This window comes from Rhinolophus hipposideros, assembly GCF_964194185.1.
Source record: "Rhinolophus hipposideros genome assembly, chromosome: 6".
Classification (NCBI taxonomy): domain Eukaryota; kingdom Metazoa; phylum Chordata; class Mammalia; order Chiroptera; family Rhinolophidae; genus Rhinolophus; species Rhinolophus hipposideros.
Window position 1 is genome coordinate 24,642,844 of NC_138052.1, and position 26,085 is coordinate 24,668,928.

At 34.8% G+C, this 26,085-nt stretch overlaps 1 protein-coding gene across 4 annotated transcripts in view; it reads left to right on the forward strand.

The window, feature by feature from the left end:
* The window catches only part of ARHGAP15 (Rho GTPase activating protein 15), a 625,881-nt gene that overhangs the window by 99,859 nt on the left and 499,937 nt on the right, over positions 1 to 26,085 (forward strand). For 3 of the 4 annotated variants that reach the window (XM_081052847.1, XM_081052846.1, XM_081052848.1), the window contains 2 exons: positions 3,095 to 3,182; positions 23,419 to 23,508. In XM_081052847.1, the coding sequence (XP_080908973.1) occupies positions 3,095 to 3,182; positions 23,419 to 23,508 (178 nt within the window). Of the gene's footprint in view, positions 1 to 1,431; positions 1,501 to 3,094; positions 3,183 to 23,418; positions 23,509 to 26,085 lie in introns of those variants that run through there. The other variant, XM_081052849.1, reaches the window with a different exon arrangement.

Consider the following 26,085-nt stretch of genomic DNA (forward strand, 5'->3'; position numbering starts at 1 on the left):
TTAATATAAGAACCCGTCTTATTTTCAGAGAAACATGGTGCCACTAGAATTATAAATTCAAAAAATGTGTTAGAAGTGTTAGACAGTTTTTTTGTTTGTGTGTTTGTTTTTCTGTTGTTTTTTATTAATGCTAGGAATGACATATCAAAACATTAGGGAACTAGGGAACAAAGAAGGGAATTGCAGGAGGTGGGTCTTTTTGTAGTCTATGTTTGTATAGTCCAGCAAACAAAGAGCAGGAAAAATCTAGGTGTGTGACCCTCCTGAAATCTGAGAGCCTATATATTCTTTTATTTTAAAAAAAATTAATAAGCACCTCCTAAATGTCAGATTCTGTGCCCAGAAGTGTAAAAGCTCTAGGAAGTTAGGGGTTGTGTTCATTTATTTGAGAGAACTAGGGGTGTAGAGGGTCTTACTTTCCATTTTGAAAACTGCTTCATCCTCAAAAGGTCTATTTTAAAAGTTTCATCAGATCCTGCTACACTCACCTGTTCTGGCTAAGCCTCTAAACTTGCAGGAGTTACTTACTTCCTGAGTTGTCACTCAGTATACTGGACAACAGTCACCTAAAAGGATTTGGTTGCATACAGAAAACATTAAAAGTTCATTCAAGTCAGGACAACAACCCCTTGCCAATTGAACCTTTTCACACTCTCTCCAGAACTGACAATAGCATCCAAAAGGCACCGTGTGTTAGAGTAACTGGGTCAGAAAACTTCTTCCACTGATATCCTGAGGACTATAGGCAACACAATGAAGCAAACCCATCAGATGGGAAATGGACAGGACAGGGATTGTAAGGATGATGGTCAAGTCTCTAGAGGACTTCATTGAGAGAGGAGGTTCCAACTTAAGTCATAAATTAAAAGTTGTTCCCATTCAGTAAATTTGCAGTCACTCCTGGACTAGAGGCTTTTGACTCACTTTCTGGGTTTGTGCTCCCTCCTGAATGCTGGTGAGTCTGCTCATCACAAACCAGAATAATCCTCTCACAGGAAAGAGACAGAGGTGCGGCCATTAGGAGCAGACCTCTGCTTCTAGCTTCTTATGAGGAGCTGAATGGCCTGTTTTGTGACTCCTTTAAGTCAGCGCAACTTCTAAGGGAAGAAGAGAGTTTGGGAGCATGGCCCTCTGCCCAATACTTCTAATTCTCTTCAGGTAAAACAGTTCATAATAGAGTACAAATGGCTTGTCCCTTGTTACAGGCTATGCACACCAACTTTTATAATTTGAGTATTTCAGCTAAAACTATGACAAAATCTAACATTGGTGGAATCCTTAACCAAGATAGTGCTGCTTAATCCTTTAAAAAGACGGCATAAATTAGGAAACAGATGACAGGCTTCAGAGAAACTGGGTTTGACTCTAAATCTAATATATTCGTTTAAGTTGCCTACTCTCTCTGAACCTTATTTTCCGTATTAGGAAATGGACATATAAGTGCCTTCATCACCTTTTCCGTGAAGCTAAACCTCCACTAGACAATCAAACGTATACTAGGTACTCAAAATAATTTATGCTAATTATTATTTTTAAAGAGATCATGAAAAAATGAAATGAAATTGGGCATCTAAAAGATGACACCAGCATTTTATTCTTCCTTTTGAAACAAAGTTATTTTAGACCAACTGGAAAAAGCTTTACTCTTATTCTGATACCGTAAAGACATTATTTGAAGTTTATAAATTCAAAATGAAATAGCACTATCTGCTAACTGTCAGAACAATTCATGTTACTAAGGTTCCAAGCCCTGCATTTCTTACCGTTTGGCCTGTTCATGAGAGAGCCCGAACAGGGAACATTTCACAGCAGTTCAAAGTTCTAATAGAGAACCATGAGATAATTGAATTTCATGCAGCTTCAGTTCTAACCAGTTCCAGTTCCAAGTTTAAGGAAGGGAAGGGTAATGCCAAAAAGTTTTATAAAAGATCAACATCTGAAGCAGATTCAAATCAGAACCATTTATTCAGGGCTTGCTATAGACAGGAAGCAAATAAGGCATAGTATCTCCCTGCCAGGAGATGAAAAATATAGTGGGAACTATAACAGGCAGGTTAAATATGGGTTCCATACTGTCTGAGGGTGTTCCGTACTCCCTGATCACGTACAGCCAAAAGAAGGGATGGGAAGAAAAGATGCCCAATCTAGACCAGCAGTCCTTCCAATGTTTCTCTCTTCTCTATCTGGAGCTGTCTTTTATATTATGGGGCCATCTAATATTATGACCTCCATAAAGAGAAGGCTAGGGCTGCTCTAATTCCCCTTGGTGCTGCTGATACCTAAAAGGAGAAATGGGCACTAGGGCAAAGCGACAACTTATGAGATGATTTCTTTAGTATAAATTGAAATTCATAGGAATGGACTTGTTTAGTCAAAAGATATACACACTTTTAAAGATTCTTAAAAAAACATATTGCCAAATTCACTCCAGAAAAGATGTGCTAGTTTACACTCCCACCAAAACTGTATGGGAGAATCCATTTCTCCACACATTCAGGAACCCTTGGTATTATTCCTTCAAATTCAGCCAATTTGATTGGCAAAGAGGGAAAAAAGCATTCCACTCTTTTTTATTTGCATTGTGTTTTTTTTTTTATTTATAGTGAAATTCAACGTTAAAAAGTCTTTTGATTTAAGCAGTGACACATTAGCTGTTTAGTTTTTCAGATTCTGAAATATACGAAATTAATGAAGAGAAGTAACAATGAAAGAAGGCGTTCTGATTCCCATTTCGCTTTGCTGTCTTTGGCTTGCTGTAGAAACAGACTCTTTATGGAGTGGATGTTTTATAGAACATGGGTACACAAAAATTGGACTTTTAGTAGTTGAAAGGATTTGGGAAGGATCTAGTAATTGAGAAACGTTTACTATAAATGCCATGGTTTTAATAATGATATAATGTCTATATTATTACCGAAATTCCATACGATCTATAGACTTTAATAAAGCAAAAACTTTCAGGAATTCTAGTTAATAAAGATCATCTCTAGTCATTCGAAATGTTGCTCGTATTATATCAATGAATAATTACTTCGAGTGATAATGATCTTTTCTGTTTTTTTGTTGTTTTTTTTTTGTTTTTTTTCCCCCAAAGGAAAAACTGGTCTACTTCCTGGATTGTTCTCTCGAGTCAAAAAATTGAATTTTACAAAGAATCCAAGCAACAGGCTCTATCTAATATGGTAGGTAGTTTTCTGTTTCTACTATTATCTTCTTTACAGAAATATTGTTGAATTAAAAGTTTGGTTTTAGCAGAAATCATACTCAGGCTTCCAAGCTACTAACATCTGAAAGCAGATGGAGGAAACAACTCAATAAACTTTTAATCCGATGAAGGGAAAATAGAACTTAGTGTCTGTTTTATTAAGTGGTGCATTTGGAGAATAATCATGAAATAAGATGAATGGTGAGCAGCTATCTAGTAATACGAAGGTAACACTTTAAATTAAGGTGCCATTTATAAATGCTTTATTCTTATTTATGAAATGACTGCTAAATGTGGCGACTTGCTCAAATAATGTATTATAAAGTATGTTATAAAATGCATTAGCAATAAATGCTTAACGAATGAGACTATGGGAAGCTGTTTTCAAGAATATTATAAGACGTAAATCGTATTAAACCATGTATGTGCATCTTTAATACATGAATTTAAGTTGTTATCTAGCATGCTATAAAGTGCTTCACACATTAATAAATAATACTAAACTGTTTATAAATGGCACCTTAATTTAGGGTGTTACCAATGAGGAAACAGCCTAAGTTAACAAAGTGATTTTTTATCTTAGTCTAGCTGTGACATTCACTATATCCAGCTAACCTTTCCAAATACATCTATGACTTTATCTAATGGAGCTAATACAATTTCTGTATCCTATAGTTATTACAAAGTGAAATTTGTAGGGTGTCTTTATTGTACCTGGAGGAGAACCTCATATATGCCCACAGAGATTTGACAGTAATAGTATGTAGGAGCAATTTTGAGCTATTAATAGTTACCGGGGCAGTTCAAGCTCGAACCTTTGCTGCCCAAACACCAGAGCTGCCACACGATGTAGGAGACAGTGGGCAGGCAGCATATCTGACAGCCTCTTGATTAGGAAGGACTGCGGGCAGGAACCAACCTGCCATACCTCGTTGGCCTGATGGGTGGCAGGGAAAGGGGTAGTTTGGCAGGAATTAACCACAATGAACTAATTTGTATTTGGCAAATAATAAAACGATGGAAAGTTCTTTGCTTTCCAGCCACTAGTCATGTTTGCTATGTAATCCTCTTTAAATAGGAAATAGAAAATCATCTGCAGGAGATTTTTCTTTCTTTCTTTTTTTTTTCTTTTTTAAGGAGAAGATTTTTAGTAAGAACAAAAGGTAGCATTTGGCTTGCTTCTGATAATTGCAGTAGCCTTTATCCCCAAGTGGTTTGCTGATTTTGGAGCCTCATTGCTGTCCAATCAGTAAACTAATTATGAATAAATTAAAAATATATCTCAGGCCTTTGTATTTTTAATTTAAACTGCCTCAGAAATTTATTTTAGGGTTTTGTTTTGTTTTTATTTTTTGGCTACAGTAAAGTTGAGATAATCTTTTTAAGAAAAATAAAGTACCCCTAAGGGCTGGGCACAAAACAGCTCCCATCCACTCACAGGTCCTTTGTCTTCCCTTTGAATGAGTTCTGAGGGGGAGGAAGTCAGGAAAGCCTAACTGAGGTTGGCTGCTGAGAAGATGGTCTTCGTCCTGCTGGGTGAGAAGAATTCTGCTGGAGGAGAGTGTATGTGAATGTGCTGGGAAAATGGGAGAGATTAGATCCCAAATTAAAGCATTTGGTTTATTTTTATTTTATTATTTTAATCTCCTCACACGAGGAGATAGAATTATCAGATGCTTGATTTTATAGAGGTGAAATAAGATTTCCTTTTAGATTATAGGCAAACATGGTAAGTAAGCCTACTAATTGCATGCCCCAAGTTCAAACTTCAGAATTGTAAATTGACAATAAATTTTACTTTTAGAAGATATTTGTTAACTTTTTTTTTTTTTTTTTTTGGTAGTCTCTATTTATTCCTTCTGGCCTGATTTTCAACGCTCTTAAAGTTTCTCCCAAGCACTCCTTGTCTTCAAAGTGAATTTAGGGCAGGAACTAGCTATGTTTTGTGGTAATAGGGAAGAGAATTACAGATTCATGTTTGTACTGCATGAATTGTCTTGCTAGTCGACTTCTTGGATCCATTTCTAACCAAATATTAAAGGCCTAGTGGGATAGCCCACATTTACCAACTTCAGTCTCAGAGAAACGATACGTTGATTGCCAGGCCTTGATTAAAGATGCTGTGGTTTTATTTTGAAAGAGATTTATGCCCAAATTTCTGAATTTCCCTTGAACCCCCTAACACTTGTTCTGGTATTGTTCATGTGCTTCTGGGAAAAAGTCAGTCATTCCCTCCAAGGGGTCAGTAGAAAGAAACTGCCTGAGTGAATGCAGAAAGTGGTTTAAAAGAGTAAATGGCATTTTAATCTTTACAGGAATGCTCTTTGAATGTTAATGCAGTGGTGAGACAAAGCAACAAAGTAGCTAGGAACAAGGCTTTGAAGTTCAACCACAGGGAATTGAGGAGCTGACAAGTTTTGCCCCTGAGGAGCTGACAAAGTTATTCAACTTTGAGTTTCAGAATCCTCATCTGTAAAATGGGGATACTGATCTGTCCCACATTTAGTCAGGAATGAAATTAATTATTAAAACAAACAAAAAATACATAATAACCATAAATAATTATCATATTCTATTACAACATACTCTATTAAATGTATAAATATATTTATTATATGCTATAATACATGATCTAGATTATAATATAATTATAACATATTATTCCCTTATATTAGTTTTACACTACATTAGTTTTACATAATTCAGACGTGAATAGAAGAGAAAATATATTAATGCAAAGAACACCAGTATGTATGGCCTCCAAGAAATATATACTCATAAGCTGTATAAAATGTTGTGTCTGAGTACTGAAAATTTCTGAAAATGAAGCCATCCTTCCAGCTGGGGCTCGGGAGGTAACCTCTTTCATATCCATGTACATTTTCCTGGGACCCGCCTCTACTTCCTTTGGCACTTACCCTTACGGCTTTCACCTTCCCTGTAGCATGTCACAAAACGCTGTGCCTGATCGCACATTCCATGTTTGGCTATTTTTCATTCTCACCGAAGTTCTTTCAATTCATAATTTACTCACATTTTTATCAAAAGTTGCCTTCCCCTGAAAATATACACAGAATCACTTCACTGGTGTGTGCAAATTAGAGCTTCACAGGCTCCTTCTACATGTGCATATGTTGCCGAAAAACAAGTTCTTGGTGTCATCACAGGAAAGAATTCAAGGACGCACCAAGTAAGCCAGCCAAGCAAAGCCAAGCAAGCAGTGGATTTGTTAAAAGAAAAGAAGTTAGTATACTCCTCAAATAGTGGGAGCGGGCAGGCCAGGAGAAGAGCTACTGCACAGAAGAACAAAGAGACTTAGGGATTTATTACTTCTAAAATGAAGATATGAAACATTCACGTTTTAGGTGTGGTTTTATAGGCATTCCTAGGTGGGTCCTCAGTGACCTCTCCTTCCTGTTGGGAGTCGGGATTTGTCCTTATTTGACTCTTGTCGGAACTGTCATGGAAGCACAGAGGGTGGAGATTTTCCCTGCCTGTGTGCTAATAATATTATAATCCATTACAATTAGCTAGTGTTCCCCCTGAGGGACCAGATGGCATCCTGGGTCTATTCTCCACCACCAAAATCTAGTTCTGGCTGCTCTGGTAGCTACATCTTTTCTTAAGAATGACATCACCTCCTCCTTCCTTTCTTCTCCCCTGTCTCCCTGAAAGAATGACATCACCTCCTCCTTCCTTTCTTCTCCCCTGTCTCCCTAGTCTTTCTGCCTATGGTTACACATACAGAGGGTGCCAAGAAAACAAACACACAAACAAACAAACAAACAAACAAAAAGTATACACATTTTAAGAAAGGAAAAAACTGTATTAAAATTGTAATACTCAATATATATCGACAACAAAAGATGAATACAGGTCATGTATATACATTTTTTTGGCACCCATGGTACTTGTCTCTGTTTTGTTCACTTCACCTCACACCAGAGAAAATTTGGTCCAGACTGGCTGGCTCTTCTGTGAGGAGGAGAATTTGAAAGCGACCAACATCCCTAGCTCTGGATATTCCGGACTATGAAGGAAAGGGTCGTGTTCATATTCTCATAGCTTTTTATACATTCTGATTTGTAACTCAATATTTAAATTTTTTAAAATATTGTCCCTGAAAAATATTGCAGAAACCATTTTTTAATAAAATGTATAAGACATATATGTATATTTTAACAGTTATACATCAGACTCCTATATAACCACCACCCAGGTCAAGATATAGACCCTGTCAGCCCCTCCAGAAGCCCCACCTCACATCACACCATTTGTCCCTATGTCATCACACCTTCTTCCTTTGCCACAGAGTTAAATTGCATGTAGTCATTATTTTATCACCTTTCATTATTTTTCCACCTATGTCTATAGCTGTTAATAAATATAGTTTATTTTGTCTGGTTTTGAATTTATATAAATAGAATCACAGCATATGCTCTGTTTGGTTTTGCTTGTTTCTCTAAATATGTCTTGCTTTTCTTTCTACTTATTTATTTATTTTTATTATTCTATATTTTTCTGCACTGGTTTAGTGATACACTTCGTTTCTGTTTTTTTAGGGGTTTACCTGGGATTAAAACATTGGTGCTTACCAAAGACTAATGCTAATGAAATCCTTTACCCTATTCCAAAATATTATAATACCTTAGACTACGTTTAGTCTTTTTATTCCCTTCCCAATGTATATGCTTTTGCTGTTTGGTACTTTAATACACTTCTTTCCTTCCTTCCTTCCTTCCTTCCTTCCTTCCTTCCTTCCTTCCTTCCTTCCTTCCTTCCTTCCTTTCTTCCTTCCTTCCTTCGTTTCTTTCTTTCTTTCTTTTTTAACACCACTAGACATTATTTATTCTCTTTCATATAGTAAATGTTGGTTTCCATTTGCCCAATATTTACCATCCTGTTTGCTACTATTTCTTCCTGCGTCTTAGACCTTCCTTTTAGGATCACTTTTCCTTCTGTTTGAAGTATATTCTGAGAAAATCTTGTAGTAAGGGTCTTGTAGTGACAATCTGTCTCCATGTCTGCTTGTTTCAAAATGTCTCTATTTCTCCCTCATTCTGGAAATAAATATTCTCTCTGAATATAGACTTTTCAGTTGGCAGTTATTTTCTTTCTGCACATCAGATGTATCATTCCACTGTTTTCTGTCATGGTATTGTCTCTGGCTCCTCATAATAGTTTCCATTATTTTCGTTTTTCCCTAGTTTTACCATCATGTATCCAGATGCCAGTTTCTTTCTATTTTTCTTGCCTGGATTTTTGGGCCTCTTAAAATTATATGTAATTGTCATTAATATATTTTAGAAAATTTCCAGCTATTATCTTTTAAAATGTAGCCTCTTCTACATTTTCTCTCTTATTTTCTTCTAAGCCTCTAATCAAACATCTATCCTCCATAAGTTTTACATTCCTTTTTTTTCCTGTTTAGCTTTCTGAACTGCATTCCAAATGATTTCTCTTTATTTACCTTCCAATTCTTTAATTCAGTAATTATTATAATATCCATTTCTAGAAGTTTGTTTCATTTTTAGACTTACTATATCATTTGTTATAGTTGTTTCCTGAAACTATTTTTAAGACTTTTTTATTTTCTTAAAATTAGGGGCATAGTTGTTTTATATTCTGTGTCTTGTGATTCTAGAATCTAAAGTTTGTGTCTGTCTCTTTCTAATGGTTCTCATTCACGTTGCTTTTCTTCCTTGTGGGTCTGGTTATCTTTGATTGTGTGCTAGTCATTATTATTGAAACATCATGGGAGGTTCTCTGAGGCCTGGGATAAATATAACCCACTCCAGACTGTTTTGCAATATTGTCAGAGGGCTAGGATACTATCAATGAGTAATTAATTCAATCTACAGTAACAGTTTAAAAATTTTAGGCCATATGTACATAATAGGAGAGCTACAGCTGTGCTACAGCTTCTGACAGAATTATTCTTTACTCTTCCTTTTTTTCTTCTTTTACATTGCTCCTCTACAAAGGCAGTCTTCTTTATAGTCTCTTGGGATTGGAGAAAGACAACAGGTTTAATATTGGTTCTTCTTTATCCTTTCATAAGATCTCAAGCAGTACTTTTTCCGTTATTTTGTGAGGTTGATTGACCAACCTTCAAATGTGTAGATTAAACAAATGCCCTCAGGCAAAGTGCAGTTACGTTTATTTGATATTCTCAGCTTTTCTCTCTGGGTTTAGATTCCACTTCCAAAAAATATTTCCCCTCTCTGTTTCCACTATCTTTTCAGCCTTTTTTTTTTCTTTTAAGGTAATTTGAAACAATTTATCCAGCATTTTTCATTGTGTTTAGTTGGAGAGTTGATCCAAATAACATAGTTGCTCATTACAATATACCTTACTTTCACTTAAATATGCATTTGGTTAATCAACTGTGTGCTATTTATATAAGCCTTGGTGGGAAAAGGCTTCATAAGAATATGTATTGAAATCCTACAATGAACAGCTTGCTCGTTAGGGCTACATATAAGGCATAGAGATATAATCAGGAATAATCAAGATACAGTCTTTGCTTTTAGCATCTCTGCCAAAAAATAGGATGAGATGAAATAAGAAATATAGAAGAATTTTTTTGAGATTTAAAGGAGGGAGAGCTCACATCTGTGAATATTTGAATTGGGCCTTGAAGGATGATTATACTTTTACTGTGAGAGATTTGTAGGCAAGGAATTCCAGTGGAGTAAAAATTATGAACAATGGTATTAAACTGAGAATGCACAAGGTCTGTGTGCTAAAAAGAGAAATAAGTTTTTCAGTTTGGTTTGGAAGATAGAATAAAAGAAAAGGACTAGGAAGAGTGTCATAGGCTGAGATTTACTACTAGGGGCAAATCTCTAATAAGGTATGTCAGTATTCTCCAGACCGCTTTACCCCAGAGTAATCTATTAACAAATACATGGGGAAAAGGGAAGAGAGGAAACCTTTACTTCTAGGATCATGGCTTCATCTCATTTAGACCATGAGCAAAACTGTTGCCTCAAAAGACCTACAATATTATTTGTTTCATCTGGTGCTAGAGAAGTCCTAAAGAAATAAGAATTGTCAGTTTGATTTATCCTCTGAGGTGTTTACTCACACCCTTTGCATTTTTCAGGTACACTGGCCCTACTTTAGTATGAGTGAAGTATTTCCAAGGTTGCAGCACTTTAAATGCAACTTGCCTCTTAGGTACCTGCTGTGCCCTGTGATTTTAGAGCTTCTGCTTGATGTGGAATAGACAGTTGACTCCAGGCATGAGATGTGGCAAATTTGTGTGCCTGGCTTAAAATAAATAAATAAATAAATAAATAAATAAATAAATAAATAAATAAATAAACAAACTTGGTAGATCAATGGGGAAGAAGCTCTGTAATTTAGAGCAACCATTCATTTACATATTAAATGACAAATTAACTGTTAACAGGTGTCACACAATGTTTTTTTAAACCCTAGAGATATCCAGAGGAATAATATCTGATCTCTCCTTTCAAGGTTCTTATAGTATGGAAGCAGAGACAGAATCACATGTAGGTTTATTATAATAAAACATGACTAAAGTAATAAAAAATATAAGAAAATGTGCTGGGGAATCATATAGTTAGCTACAAGTAATTCTTTTTAAGTAATGGACTGTTGTTTTAAGGAATGCTGATCCTATCTATCTCTCCATTTGTTCATTCTGCAGATAGCAGAATGGAGTGTCCTCGATGTTTAACCCACTATGCTAGGTGTTATGAAAGATACAAAAATGAATCAGACTGAGATCTTTCACTTGAGGGCATAGAAACAAATAGAAAGTATGATCTTACATTGAGTAGTTGTAGTGAAAAAATGGACATTGATAATTGCTCCAAAATGGCATGAACAGAGATGTAGATTAGTTTTATGGTATCACAGAGAAGAAAATGATTGCTTCCATTTGCAAAGGATTTTACATATATGCATAGAGTAAGTGATATTTGAGTATGATTTTGAAGGATGAATACAATTTCAATGCAGAAAGGGGGGGTTATATAGAAATAAAGGAGTAGCAATGATAAAATATGGGAAATTAATTCCTAAATTGATTTATTTTACAGATATGTATTAATATTTTGCTTTGCCCTGTGCATACTAGGTGCCAGTCATTGCTCTTGAAAATGTTTTTTGGAGGTGTCCTGAGGTCTAGTGTGGATGTGGCCCAATCCAGACCGTTTTGTGCTTCCTCTATAAGTTGTCTGCACTTGGAGTAAGGGATTGCCTCAAAATAAGTTGAGAAACAACATTGTGGAACATTAGGCATTCTAATTTGGTTAGAAAGTCACTATGAAATCATCTTATGAAAGACCTTGAACAGGATTGTAAGAAGAGATGATTTCATTCTTTAGGCACTGGAGAGCCCTTTGTAATCAATACTAAATATCCTCAAACTAAGAGAGATTCAGAGTTTGCAGAGACAGGTTTGGGAAATTAAGATATATTTTTGTCTACTTTTTATAAAAAGAAGACAGGACTTGTTAAATAATCTGACTGACAAATTCTAAAAATCTATGGAAATAGATGAGAACAATGAGGACTATGTTCTTACTGGCAAATAGCAAAATGGCTAAGTTTGTCATCATTATGGCCCAATGCATATAATGAATCACAGGGCATTTTTTCACTCAGAAACTATTTTAGTAGTCTCATATGCCTTTGATCTTTTAACAGTATAGTCATTTCTAAAGATGTGTTAATACAAAGAAAGCATGCAAGTCCATTTATCTAAGAAGAACTAAATATATGCTATCTCAAGAACGTGGGTGTATCAGCTCATCAGTGAGTACCAGTAGCAAACCTAGAAGTGTTTTCATGTGTCTCCGGAATACATGTTTAGTGTTGTATCCTACTAAAATACACACATGTGCAAAGTCCATTTCTAGTTTAAGAAATATCTCATTGCCACATCCATCCAAAATCAGACCAAATATGTAGATCTTATTACCATCATCAGCTGTTTCTGTCAAAATTATCAGAGTGCTCTCGGGAAACATAGTGTCACTTTTAACATAGATTTAAAAGCATTATAAATATTTAAAGAAATATTTCTCGCCCAAAAATATTTGGTTTTGAAGTCAGTATGTTCAGTATGGAGCAACTCCATATTGTGTATGTAACTTATTTTGGGCTACTTTTATGTTTTTTACTTTACATTGTACTAATACTTTTAGTCAGAGGCAAACACGAGCAAATTTTACTTCAAATGATAGAAAACTTTTCCAAGGCATTTAATAAACTATTAAATTTTTCAAACCACTCATTCAGCCATTACCTTGAAAGCAAAAAAAGAGTGATATAAAAGTTCTCATTAAAATAATTTGTTTACTTTTTAATATTATTTACTTCCAATGCAAATAACGAACATAAGCATTAATTAAATAATGTGATACATCTAGTGCTCATTCACTGTAGTATGATTTTAATAACAAAATGGACTTATTTATGGGAGTAAAATAATGTCATTTAGCAAAAAGATGAAAATAGTTTCAATCAGAAACCTATTCATGAATTATTGAGTATTCTGTGCAAAATGAATATGGAATGATTTTATCTTTGTAAAGTGAGTGTTCAGCCCTTATTCAGATCCCTGCTCAAAAAGATCATAAAAACTGGAAGGGCAAACAATAGATCTACCAACCTTAGCCTAATGAAGGCATTTTAAATCTCCTTTAATATTTTGATTCTTATAATCAGAGTGCTCAGGCAGAGTCAGCATGGTTATCATTGGGCAGTTTATTAGCATAGCCATAGAATGCACTATCATGTGGCCTCATCATGCATTTAAAATTTAGAAAAAAATAACACTCCAAAATCTGGAGGATGATGGGTGGAGATGGAAAGCAAAGAAGAAAAAAAGGAAATTGAATTCTAGTGTTTTATTAACATAAACTTTGTAAGAAAAAAATGATATCAAGTGATCAATATTACTATAAATGAAGCCATGTTTTCTGGTTATACTTTTTTCAAGATATGGCCATTAACCACAATAAATTCTGTATCTTACATACTTTTTAATAACCACAAAAATCTATGAAATTGATAGGATGCTTTATAAATGGATAATAGCTTACTGTCCAATAAACCTCACCTTAGGCTCTCTCAGAAAACTATTTTAATTATGAAGCTTGACTCTCTGTGGTTTATCATTTTGGTCAATGTAATACATCTAATTTAGAGCTTGCATTTCTCCAAGATAAAATAGACTTTTACTCCACGGTGCATTTTTGAATTTACTGAATAAATGTATCTAGTCTTCCATAAAAATTCACTACTAAATTGAAATGCACTGGGAAGCAGTATACCATATTAGGTAGAAATAGGGTCTTCTAAGTCAGACCATCTGGTTTAGGAATCACAGGTCCACATTTTATTTGTTATAATCCTTGGATATCTCAACCCTAGTGTGGAGTTAATAAAAGTACTTACCTCATAAAGACATTGTGAGATTATGTGAGAAAATTGATGTAACATGCCTGGTGCATAGCAATGATAATCTTAGTCATATTTATTATTATTATTATTGTTATTATTACTACATGAGGAAATATAATATATTGGTTAAGAAAACAGGCTTTGGAACCAGGTAGAATTTTGGATTCAATTGGCCAAATTGCCACTTAATGGCAGTATATCTCTGTCTTAGTTTTGTTAATTATAATATAAAGATTTGTCAGTTAGGAGAATATTATCTGCTGTCCAAATACAATCCAAAATTTTTGCAGAACCTCATTTCTTACTCATACCACAGTCTAAAACAGTTATTCCTGATTAGTTTTCTGCTATATGTTATTTCTCCCATCTTTGAGTTCTGCCATGCCCCAGTGTCAAATGAAGGAAAGGAAAAGAGAACATGAGAAGGTCTACATACTCTAATCCAGGAGCCCAGAAGTGTATCACGTTGTTTTTGCTCACATTTGAGTGATGAGAATGAGTAATGTGGCTATGTTGATGTAAAGGGGGCTGGAAAAAAAAAAAACATGGAATCTCTGTCTGGTGAGCTGCTTCATAATGACAGCTCTGGACTTGGGAAGGAGCACAGCACACCTTTTGATGGAGAGTTATGAGTATTCAGCTCTGCCACAAGGAAAGTAACAATTGTCTCAGCCCTGATTTCCTAGAAAACAAAGCCTGAACTAAGCATCCAAGCTTCATTTTGGAGAAGTGAATCCAGTACTCAGAGAGTGAAGGATAAAGGAAGAAAGGCAGGAAATGATGCGAAATAGAGAGGGGATGTGTTACCATGCTGCCTTTACAGTGAGCCTCAGAGAGACACAGCATCATTGGACAGGCATAGGCAGAGGAAGGAGAAGGAATTTATCTGCTGTGCTTCTTCCCATTTCCTGCTTCCTTTCGGTTAAAGTTTACCATCCAGTCTTTACTGCCTGCATTATATGGACTCTGGGTTCACCCTTGGATGGCTACACAGAAAGCCAGATCCTATACTCTGTAAAAAGGCATTTCATCCAAATTGAGAAGTGATTGGAAAGCCAAACGCCTATCTGCAGTCTGGCAGCCAGGAAGGAGGGGCTAGCACTCCAAGAAGGTGACTGGTCATCCTCAGGAAGTGGGACTATAGAGGCCCAATCAGGGCTGGTTATCTACAGGGAGATCTGAGGTGGACTGAGGGGAGTAGGGTCTAAGGAACGACTCTGAGGGGGCATCTGAGGCAGCAAAACTCTTCCGAAGCTACTCATCTTGCAGAATTTTTTTTTTTATGTAATGTAAATGTAAGACAATATCAGCATACAACAAAGTAGACTAAATAGAAGCTATTATATTTGTTCTAGCAAGATTTTGATTCAGCAGTAAATGCAATAAATATTCATTTCTGGAAAAGGAGAGAATACTTTCTCCTCAAAAAATCAAACTGAAAACAAACAAACAGATAAACAATCCACAATAAAACAAACACATAGCATTCTAGTGCCCAAAATCACTAAAAAGGTTTGCTTTTCTGCAAATCTGGCTTGATTTGATCTTGTAATGTACTGAGAACTTTCACTGTAGAAACAATTTCAGTTATTATTAGCATCATTTATATTCATATGCATAAAACCCACATTTTACAATCAAAGTATCCTCTGCTATCTTGACAGTGGCCATACTTTAGACATTAATAAGATCAGGTATCCATTCAGCACTCTTTCCTAAATCACTTTGCCGAAATGAGAATTTTTAAGTGAATTTTATCCTCCTCCATGAATGATTTTTCCAGTATCAAAACCAAGTGACAAAACTTAATTCCTCTAAACAGATTTTGTGTTTCGTGTTTCAAACTGATAAGGACAATCTGAGTCTATGTTCTGGAATAGCAATTAATCATAAATTAAAAAATGGTAGTTAATAATCTGTTTCATAAAATCTGAGCCGTGTCATTAGAAAAACAAAACAAAAAAACAAAACAGAAAAAAACACCGCACATCTAGTAATAAGGATATGAGAATGAGGGACCCAGTCATTTGTCGCCCACACATGTGCTCCATCTTCATCGTAGAAAATACCATCAAGCAAACGAGCATCTGGCCTTTGATATTGTCTTAATATACATTAAAAGAGCCCAGATATCCCATGAAGAAATATAGGAAGTTTAATCCCAAAGGTTTAATCTAAGTCACAGAAAAATATATTATAGAGAGAATATCCTGTCAGTTATTATTGGGAAATGATAAAGATAGACTAAGAAAGTAATAAAAATCAGAAGTGGACAAGACCTAAGGTCAATTTTCAACGACTTAACATTGCTTCAACAAAGAGGTTTTATGTTTTATTGTCCAGAAGCAGTGACTTTTAAATAATTCTATTTAAATATTTCAAAATGTCATTTTCATTTTAAGTTTACCCCAGAGATAAGTATACTCTTATATTTAAATCCGCATTTAGTCAATTTTTAAAGTATATTTTTATAATGATGTACAATATAATCCATTGGCATCATGCGGTTCATTAGCAGACTTTCTCTATGTCTACAGCTATAAGCTGTAGAATCAGACATATATTTTCCATTAAAGAATTCTGTAATTTCAATCTTCTTGAATAAACTCTTGATTGTCTTCCAAATGAATTTTATGGCTTTTCTGAACAACTTATTCCAATGTTTAACAATGCTTAAATACTAAAAATATTTCCTTATAATAAAACCTAGTTCCTAACTTTGCTCTTCAAGCCTAGGGTCTTTCTGCTTTAGTTTTGTAAAAATGAACTACTGATGAGGATCAATTTTATATCATCCTCTATTTATTTCATTTTTTAGTTCTTGAAATTGATATTTTTATTTGATTGAATATTATTCAAATCTCTTTTTTCTGGCATCTTTTTGAATTCAGCCCAAACCTCTATTATTTTCTTTGTGCCATAAGATCAGTTTCTACTAAAGGTCAGTATAAATGGAAATGTTGTGCTTTTACTTCTTACATATTTCTCAGTTTTTAAGCTGTCATTCTGAGATGTATTATTCATGGTTACTTATTAATACATTCAAATGAATCTGAAAAATTTTCATTGTAGTCTCCATCCAGTTCATAAATTCATCCAATAGTTAACAGATATCTATTGTGTGCTTATTTTGGGCCATTTCTCTAGATTTTGGGAAAATAAAGAAGTATAAGACAAACCCAACTTGTTCTTTATATAGCTGGGAAAAAGAGACACATCAAAAAGTAGTTTTAGTACTGTGTTTTCCTGAAAATAAGACCAGGTCTTATGTTAATTTTTGCTCCAAAAGACGCATTAGACTTTATGTTCAGGGGATGTCATCCTGAAAAATCATGTTAGGGCTCATTTTCCTGCTAGGTCTTATTTTCGGGGAAACACGGTATGTGGATAACAAATATAATTGTAATAAACTGGGTTTCAAAGTAGGGGAAATGGTGAAAAGGAATGAGTGAGTGTGCCTGCAAAGGAGAGCCTCATGGAGATTATTTTGGAGTTACATCATGAAAATGATCAGGATTGGGGCAAATGGCTAGCAAGGAGAGTGGATTGAAGAGAGAAAAATGTGTTCCAGATAAAAAGTATGCATGCCTACTCATATCCCTTGTGTATAAAGCTGTAAAAACGGATTGCAGTTTGGGAACTGTCATAGCTGGTTTGTAGAAGAATGGTGAAATGAATGGAATGAAAAAAAAAAAGGGTTGAGGACGATGAAAAGGAGTCTGTGTACTCCACTAAGGGATTTGTATATTATTCTGTAGATAGTAAGTCTTCCAGAGGAAATTTGGTGAGAATGTGTTTTAGGAAAAAAAAAAAAGGTGACCAGTCTCAGAGGAAATGCCAAAGAGAAGAATTCAGATGAGAGAAAAGAAGATCTCAAATGAGACTGTGGTCATGGGATGAAGAAGGTGAAGATACTTCTGGAATTCAGGCTTTGTATTATGCCTTTTGGTTGTGGGTGGTGAGAGAAAGGGGAGAATTAAGAAAGTGAAAAAAATTAAGTGGATAAAAAATGATTAAACAAGATAAGCAATAGAGAAAAGGGGGCAAGTCTGAGAAGAAGACAATGATTTCACTGACTCATCTGTGCTACGTCCTAACAGTAGTGTTGACCTTAAAGAAATAGATGGTCAAATATGTCTCCAGCAAAATGGGTTTATTTGGGAACAACAGTGAATTGCAATTTGAGATATGCGGTCTAATGGTGAACCAGGTACAAGTCCAGAAAAAAAAAGGAGTAAAAAACTCTATTATGGATTTGGTAGGGGCTGTTATAAACAGAGTTCATTTGAGGAAACTGAGAGTTTAAAAAGTATAGTGACTTTTCATTGCCTGAGTTATGGCAGTCTGTCATTGGCTGAACTGTTACTGGGCAAGGAAGAATCTTTTCTTTTTTCTGCTGAGGTAAAGTAGTAAAGTAGTATAATTTCCTGTTGGAGATGCAAGGTATGTCTCTTCCTGGGGGTCAGTAGTGTGTGTTCCGTGACAAGTGTGTGAGAGTTCTCTCTTCTAGCCTCTCAGCTCCATTTTGAATGAAGTTCTGTTTATTAATTTGCACAGTAGTTAGTTGGAAAATACAGTCTGGCACATAGGAGGGGACTGGAGGCTAAAGGAACCATTGAGGAGTCAACATATTGTAAGTAATGGATCAGACCGGAAGCAAGTCCAAAACCCATAGGGACCATGGAAACAATGAGGAATAATGAAAGGCTAGAAATGTAACCCAGGGATTACCAACATTTAAGAAGTGGGAAGAGGAAGAGAAGTCAGTGAAGAAAAGGAAAAAAACAAAAACAGCAACAACAACAAAAAAAAAAATCAGAGAAGGGAGAGTATAAAAGATGAAAGAATTTGGAGAGAAAATGTCTCCATAGATGAAGGACAGAGGATTTTAAAGGAGAGGGGCTAGCAGAATTTAATAGTACAAAATTAAAGTAGAATGTTGATGGGAGAGAAGCCATCAGATTGTTTTTGTTGACCTTCACGGTTAAGATGTTCTAGATTAGTCAAGGAAAAGACTAAAAAGACCGCTGTGGGTTGAGAGGAGAATGGAACATGGCAGAGAATGTGGCTGCAGAAAACTGAAAAATTCTGGTGATCATGGAAAAGAAATAGGTGAGATTAAGAAAAGTGATATTATATGGTTGATGCTTGCTTTATTCTATTTCTTTTTTTGAAACAAGAGCGACTTGAGCATGGATATAGGCTAAAGGATGTAATCTATTTGAGGGTGGGAGATTGAGAAAATAGGAGAAGAGGGATAACTCAGAAAAAGAGGAATGAGATGAGATGGATTAGGAACTAGACAGGAAAAGCCTTGGACCAAAGAAAGAGCATCCCTCCCTGTGATGAAAAACAGGACAAGCCTTGTGAGTTGTTTATGCATTGGATGGCATTGATAGGCCAGGTAATTTCGACGCTCACAGTTCCACTCTCATCCCAGCCATGGAGTTCATCAGACAGAGTGACTACACAGACCCAGGCCCAGAATTCTGGGAGCCAGGAGAGAAACTGGAAGACAATGATACTTGCAAAGGGGAAACACAAAATGTGAATTGTTATTTTTGGACCTAAGGAAAGGGCTTTAAGTGACTAATAGGAGGAAAGGATGGTTATGGAGGGGAGGACCATGTGTGTGTTGTGATTGAGAACCTGGGACTTGGAGTCACATAAATGTGAATAGCTCAGGCGCTGATTAAATGTGTCAACTTATGTAAGGCATTTAACACTCCCTGCTTGAGTGACTTCACTTGAAAATTTAAGGCAATATTAATAACTTCACTTTTTGTAAATAATAAATGCAAAATTGATATAAAGTGTTCAGAGGGCAAGACATATAGGAGTTTATTCAAGTTTGCATTTGTTTGTTCATTTTTATTATACAGGTTAATTATGAATGTGGGAAGAATCATGAATGTTCCAGCACTGGGGTTCTATGATCTCTGTGAAGTAGGAGTAAGCCATTTGATAGACCAACTGAAAGGGGTAAAGCTTTAGGAGAAAAGTGTTATGAGAAAGGCAAAAAGTGACTAGGAACACATGAAAAGTTTGCTGTTTCATGGCATTAGTCTTGGCAATGATTTCATGGATATGTTAAATGTCCTTATCACAATTAAAAAAAAAAAGTTTTGCTAAGTAAAGTCAGAAGCCCAGATGGAGAAGGTGGCCATTATTTTATTTGTAATGTACACTGAGTAGTCAACAGTTATTTTTCCAAAATTAGGGAATATGAGGAAGATTACAGAAGAAGAAAAAGTGGATTAGAAAGTGGAATGGATCATTGAATGCAGTAGAGAGACAGACAGACAGACACTGACACAGAAAGAAGCTGAATCAGGGACAGAGGCCTGGACATGAAAGAAAGTAACACCAGGAAAATCTTGAGCAACTGGGAGAATGCACAAAGGTCTGCTGATTTCAGTAATGTCAAAAATAAAATAGCAGGCTGAGAGGAAGGAAATCTCAGAATGTGGGATTCATTAGAGAGAAGTTGATTGAAGGTTGCTAAAATGGAGAGGAGGTGAAGCAGTGTGCTCAGCAAGAATACAAGGGATGGGACAAAGTCATGAATGAGTACCAGGAGGTAACTGAGAGTGATGGGCAGAGTTAGCATTGAGATAAACCCAAGCTGGGTGCCTTGGGATTTAGTGTGTGATGCTGATGAGAATAGTAATAGGTTGTCAGAGCTGAACTAGATGGTGAGAACACCGGGGAAGCTGAGATTGCTTTTTACCAATAGCTCTCCTTTAGCTCCACATATATAAAGAGAATGTGTATAGAAAATTATATAGTCTGAAGCTAGTATGGAAATCTTAAAGGAAGAGTCAGTATCTTCTTAATCTCTGGGATCCCAGTGCCCAGCCCAGCAGCTAGGACACTGACACATAATAGGTATGCAATAAATGTTTATTGAATGATTCTGTGAAATCCTAGGTTCAATCCACATGAGACTATTGAACTGTTCATCACTTTTCCAAATCACAAAGCAAAGATTGTTTAATTTTTAAACCAACTATAAATCTTAATTGTTATAAAATTGGGAATTTCAAGATGATAAAACCTGCCTTCCAAAGCACAAAATCTAGTTGCATTTTGGTATTTTTCCTTCATTCATGAATACAGCAAATATTCATTGAACAACAACTATGTGTCAGGCACTGTTCCACACATTGGGGAAAATAGTGGAGGAAAAAGCAAACAAGGCCCCAGGTCAGGTAGCTTAGTTCTAGTGGGAGAAAAACAGACAGCATATAAAAATAATATGTTAATTTCAGATTGGAGGAGGGCTATGGTGAAATTAAAACATGTAGTCAGATAGAACATAACCAGGAATCCTGGAATGCAGCTGTTTTCTATAAGCCAGTCAGAGAAGACCTCTGACAGGTGACATTTAGTTGAGACCTGATGGGTAAGGGGTCAGCCATATAAAGATTGGGAGATATTCCAGATGAACAGGTGGCATAAAGCCCAATAGAAAAATCAAGTTTAACAGAGAACGGCAGAAACAATATCAATATATCTGTAGTAGAGTCTTGTAAGAAAGGCATATATATATATATATATATATATATATATATATATATATATATATATATATATCTTTTCCCAAAATGTGACATATTTTAACATGAGTATGGATCATAGTGTAAGTTCAATTTTCAAGGACTACATAGTGGTTAGGAACAGACTCTGGAGTGACACTGCTCACACTTAAATCCTGGCTCCTCCTTTGCTACCTCTGTTACCTTGGAAAAGTTTACCTAACCATTCTAGGGACTTTTCTTACTTTTGCTTCCTTCTGGAGCAGGAGCATGGTGAAAATAATAGTACCTGCTGCATACAGTTGTTAAAATAGTTAAATGAACTGATAGTTGTAAAATACTTAGAGTGAGTGTGTGGCGCATAAAAATGCTTCTTATACAAAATAATTCTATCTTTTTCCCCTTGACTGCATTATACGGGAAAAATCATCCCTTTTGTTACATACTCTTGATGATTATTTTTGTTGGTTCTGAGTATCCCATAATTTAATTAACTACAGAAGAGGCAGGTTGTTTTTAATTTTTCTATGTCATATATCACACTATAATGATCATTATTCTGCTTTGAGATTTTGCACAGTAGTGATCACCTGGGTGGCAGAGTATGGATGAAACAATGAGAGTATTTCACGGACTGAAGCATCTGTAAGAGCCGCACTCATCTTGATTGGTTACTTACTACCAAATAACAAAGGAAAGCTATGTTATCAGTTGCTGTCCTGTGAGCTGAATTTATTCTGAAGGAAAGTTATGCCTGGCTTATCAATGTTTCCAAAAAAAATAATAATTTTGTGTTGCCAAATAAAAAGAAAACACTCACAATTAACTATAAAAAAGTAGATTTCAGGCTTATCTGAAAAATAGTCTATTTCTGTTAAACTGATAGAATTGTTCATGGTGGCTATGAGGCAGCAATTATGGACAGATTTCCTTTAACATTTTTACCATTCTTGCATAATTTCATCTTTTAACCTAAACTTCATGCTGTTAAAAACATTGTATAAAAATATTGTTTTATATTCTAAAAATTTAAAGTATTCTATGAAAAGTGGCTTGAGCAAAGTACTAAATTTATCTACAGAGATAACTAGAGTAGCTCGAAACATATGAAAATAGTTGGAGCCTTTGAGTTATGGCACCATTTTCTTTAAAAATAGTAAAGACATTTCCCAAACTGGTAAGCTTTTGTTTAATATTTGCAGTTATGCAAATTTAAAGTTATATAAACATAATTCACTTGAATTAAATAAAAATATAAGGGGGAAGTGTAGGTGATATTCCCATTAATTGATTATTATGAATTAAAGAAGTAAAAACAGCTTTAAAGTAATACCCATATTGTACTGTGTAAAAGGAAGCGTATGCTATAATCAACTCGGTCCAAATCACATATTACATACAAATAAACATGTGTATAGTCTTAAAAGTCTAAAAAGTGAACTAAAAGACACAGTTGGCACTTAATAGACATTAATTCAATTTGTTTCTTCCTTTTTTCATGCTTTATTGAGATATAATTGACAATATTGTGTAAGTTTAAGGTGTATAATGTGATGATTTGATATACATATGTATTGTAAAATGATTACCACATTAAGGTTAGTTAACACATCCATCACCTCACATGGTTATGTGTGTGTGTGCTGTGAACATTTATCTATTCTCTTAGCAACTTTCAAATACATAGTACAGTGTCTACTATTGTCACCATGCTGCACATTTGATCCCCAGAACTTATTTATCTTATAACTGAAAGTTTGTACCCTTTAACCAATATCGCCCCATTTCCCCAGCCCCTCGTAATCACTCTCTGTTTTTATGAGTTCAACTTTTTTAGATTCTACATATATGAGATGCAGTATTTGTCTTTCCCTGTCTGTCTTACTTCACTTACTATAACATCCTCAAGCTTCATCCGTGTTGTCACATATGGCAATGTTTCGTTCTTTTTTATGGCTCAGTAACTTTTCCATTGTGTATGTATGCATATATATCACATTTTCTTTATCCATTCATCCCCTGACAGATACTTAGGTTGTTCCCATGTCGTCGCTGCTGTAAATAATTCTGCAGAACATGAAAGTTCAGATATCTCTTTGAAACCGAAAAAACAAAACAGAAAGGCTTTATATTATAAATATGTATAGCTGCTAACTCAATAAACTTTTATTTTTTTCTGACATGTTTCACCAATGTTGTATGCTTTTTATTCTTATTTCATTCTGTTTACAGAAAACTGGGAACAAACCAGAAAGTGTGGATTTGTGTGGAGCACATATTGAATGGGCCAAGGAAAAATCAAGCAGAAAGAACGTCTTTCAGGTAAGAATGTTCAATTTATTCCTATTCCTTCTAAATCTGAGGTCTCTTGGGTAATCAAAATAAGACTACTGTATTGTTATGTTTTCATGTGCATTTTCATATGCAACCAGTTGTGTGAAGGTTATTGTGAAAAACTGACTTATCTTCCTTGTTGAATTTGGGTTTTTGTTTTTCCCTCATGACTGGTTGCTCTCTAAACACAAAATATATGTTGTGTGTTGATTAATTCTACACCCAAAAGTCATTGAATTTTGCGATGTGTTTTCTAGCTATTTGGGGTTCAAACCTAGAATGTTTGACTTAAATAGATTTAAAGTAGAATTTTCAGACATGCATGAAGTAAGATTTACTAATTACGATGAACTGTTTACATTCATTGTCATTCCTGCCTCCGAGTTATAAATTATATTTACCAGTGTGATTTAGGGGGATGTGGACACCTGAAAAGCTATAAACATTGGATCTTTTCATATTGCATAATTTAATTTTCTGAAAAAAAATAACTGTGATTAATAATTTCAGTCATGTTTCATTGAATGAAAATAACTAGATAAATCCTTGCAAAAAAGGAAATGGGAAAGGTTAACATTTCACATATGATGTTACTAAAATCCCTTTGGCAATTAATAACTGTAGATTATGGCAGTTGATCTTTTTCTATATTCATATAAAATTTAATTTACTTTTATATTTCCAAAGTAACCAACACATTTATACATGTATTTTATAATACATTTAGTATCCAAGGAACTAGATTGTTATAATTAATATATTAAATGTCTTCTAAGACCATTTTGACCCTTAAAGAAAAGTCAGTTCTTTTCTTAAATGCATCACTGAAATTCATATATTAGGTCTTCTAGAAGCTATAAGTTGGTGACATTTTCTACCTAAACTTTCACTGGGGAGAAAAAAACTGATTTCTAGTTTGTTCTGCATTGTCCAGATGCTAATTCAGATTTATCCAAATAATTTGGACCCATGTTAATATAAAAGAATACCTACCACTTTCAACATATTCTGGAATAAATTATTTTTCTGGTTCTAGTAATGTTCTATTCAGGTATTCATTTTATGATATGACAACTTTTTTTACCAAAATAAGAAAGCAAAGAAAACAGAACTAAACATACTTGCTTAGAAATCAAAAGACTAAAGCCAAAAGCTATTAGAAAGAGAATTTAAAGAATCAAGAAGGAAAAATAAATTTGGTTCTAAAGTGAGGAATTATAGATTAATAATATATCCTGTCACCCAATTTCTTCCTCTTTTTGTTTTTCTGCCAGAAATAACAAAATTTAGAGGTTGTAATCCTAACCTGTGTGACAACCTAAATGATCAGTATGAGTTCTGAACTGGATAGGGTGCACTAAGTGGTTCAGTTTTGTTATGTACTGTGCGTTTATCATCCTAATCACCAATGTTATAAAATAAAGACATGAAAATTTGACATAGACATAATTCTTGGACAACGGAAACCCTTAGAGTTGGGCTAAGGCAGCTATTTCAGTTCCTTCTGTTAACCTGATGAAGAATTAAATTAGATTACAAATGAGGATGATCGGCGAGTATGTATGATATATACAGAGCTGCAAATATTGAAGAAAAAAATTTATGTACCATTTTACACAGCTATAAACATAATAAACATAGATATACTTTTAAACCACCTATATGTAAGATATGTATAGCTTAACCTTTTGTGACTAAGTACCTCCTGTTATATTTTTTACTTATTTTTCATATTTCTGAATATAGCTACGTCCAAAGACATGAAAAACCATTCCAACCTTCAGTAGCTTTTTAGAAGTGACAATCTTGCCAGCTAGTTTTGTTTGTAATGTACCTGAGCAGTTCATGGGACCTCAGTGTTCTTATATCCAGTTTATCTGTTTTAGTCTTGTGCCCTTTAGTTTAAAGAAACAAGGATGTTGTGAATAGCAAAGCTAAAGAAAGATTCAGATTTCATTTCTTGCATCATGCTTTTTGGGGTGAATCGTGATTTTCTCACAATGCTGAAATCCTTTTATCACCTAAACACATGAGCTTAGGTAAGATTTACTAATATGTATCCATAGATACAGACTATGAGAATAATCCTTTTCAGAAATAACAATACAAATAGCTTTCATAGTTCTGTTAACGAGAAAGCATTGGGAAGGATTTGCCAGAGAGCTAGAGCTAGATGACTTGCATCAATATTTGATTAGCTACATTACCTGGTCTACCTCTCAAATGATCAGCAAAAACATGATTATATCTCAAAAACATGGTATTAAGCCATTGTTGGGCGTATGAATGTGTGTGTGCAAGGGTTTCATTACCTACAGAATAATGAAGTGTTACTTCCTGACTGAAAAAGACTACCATAGCTTCAGCTGATATGCTACATTAGAAATAGCTTTAGAATGCCAAGTTTGAATTAGGCTTAGTGTTCATTCTCAGTCTATGAATTATAGATTACAGATAGCAAATGGCTATTGAGATTTGGGGTTCAAGAATAATCAAAGGAGAGTAAAATTAGAAATAATTTAAAATTTGAAATCTCTCTTTAAAAAGTTGATGGATTAGCAATTA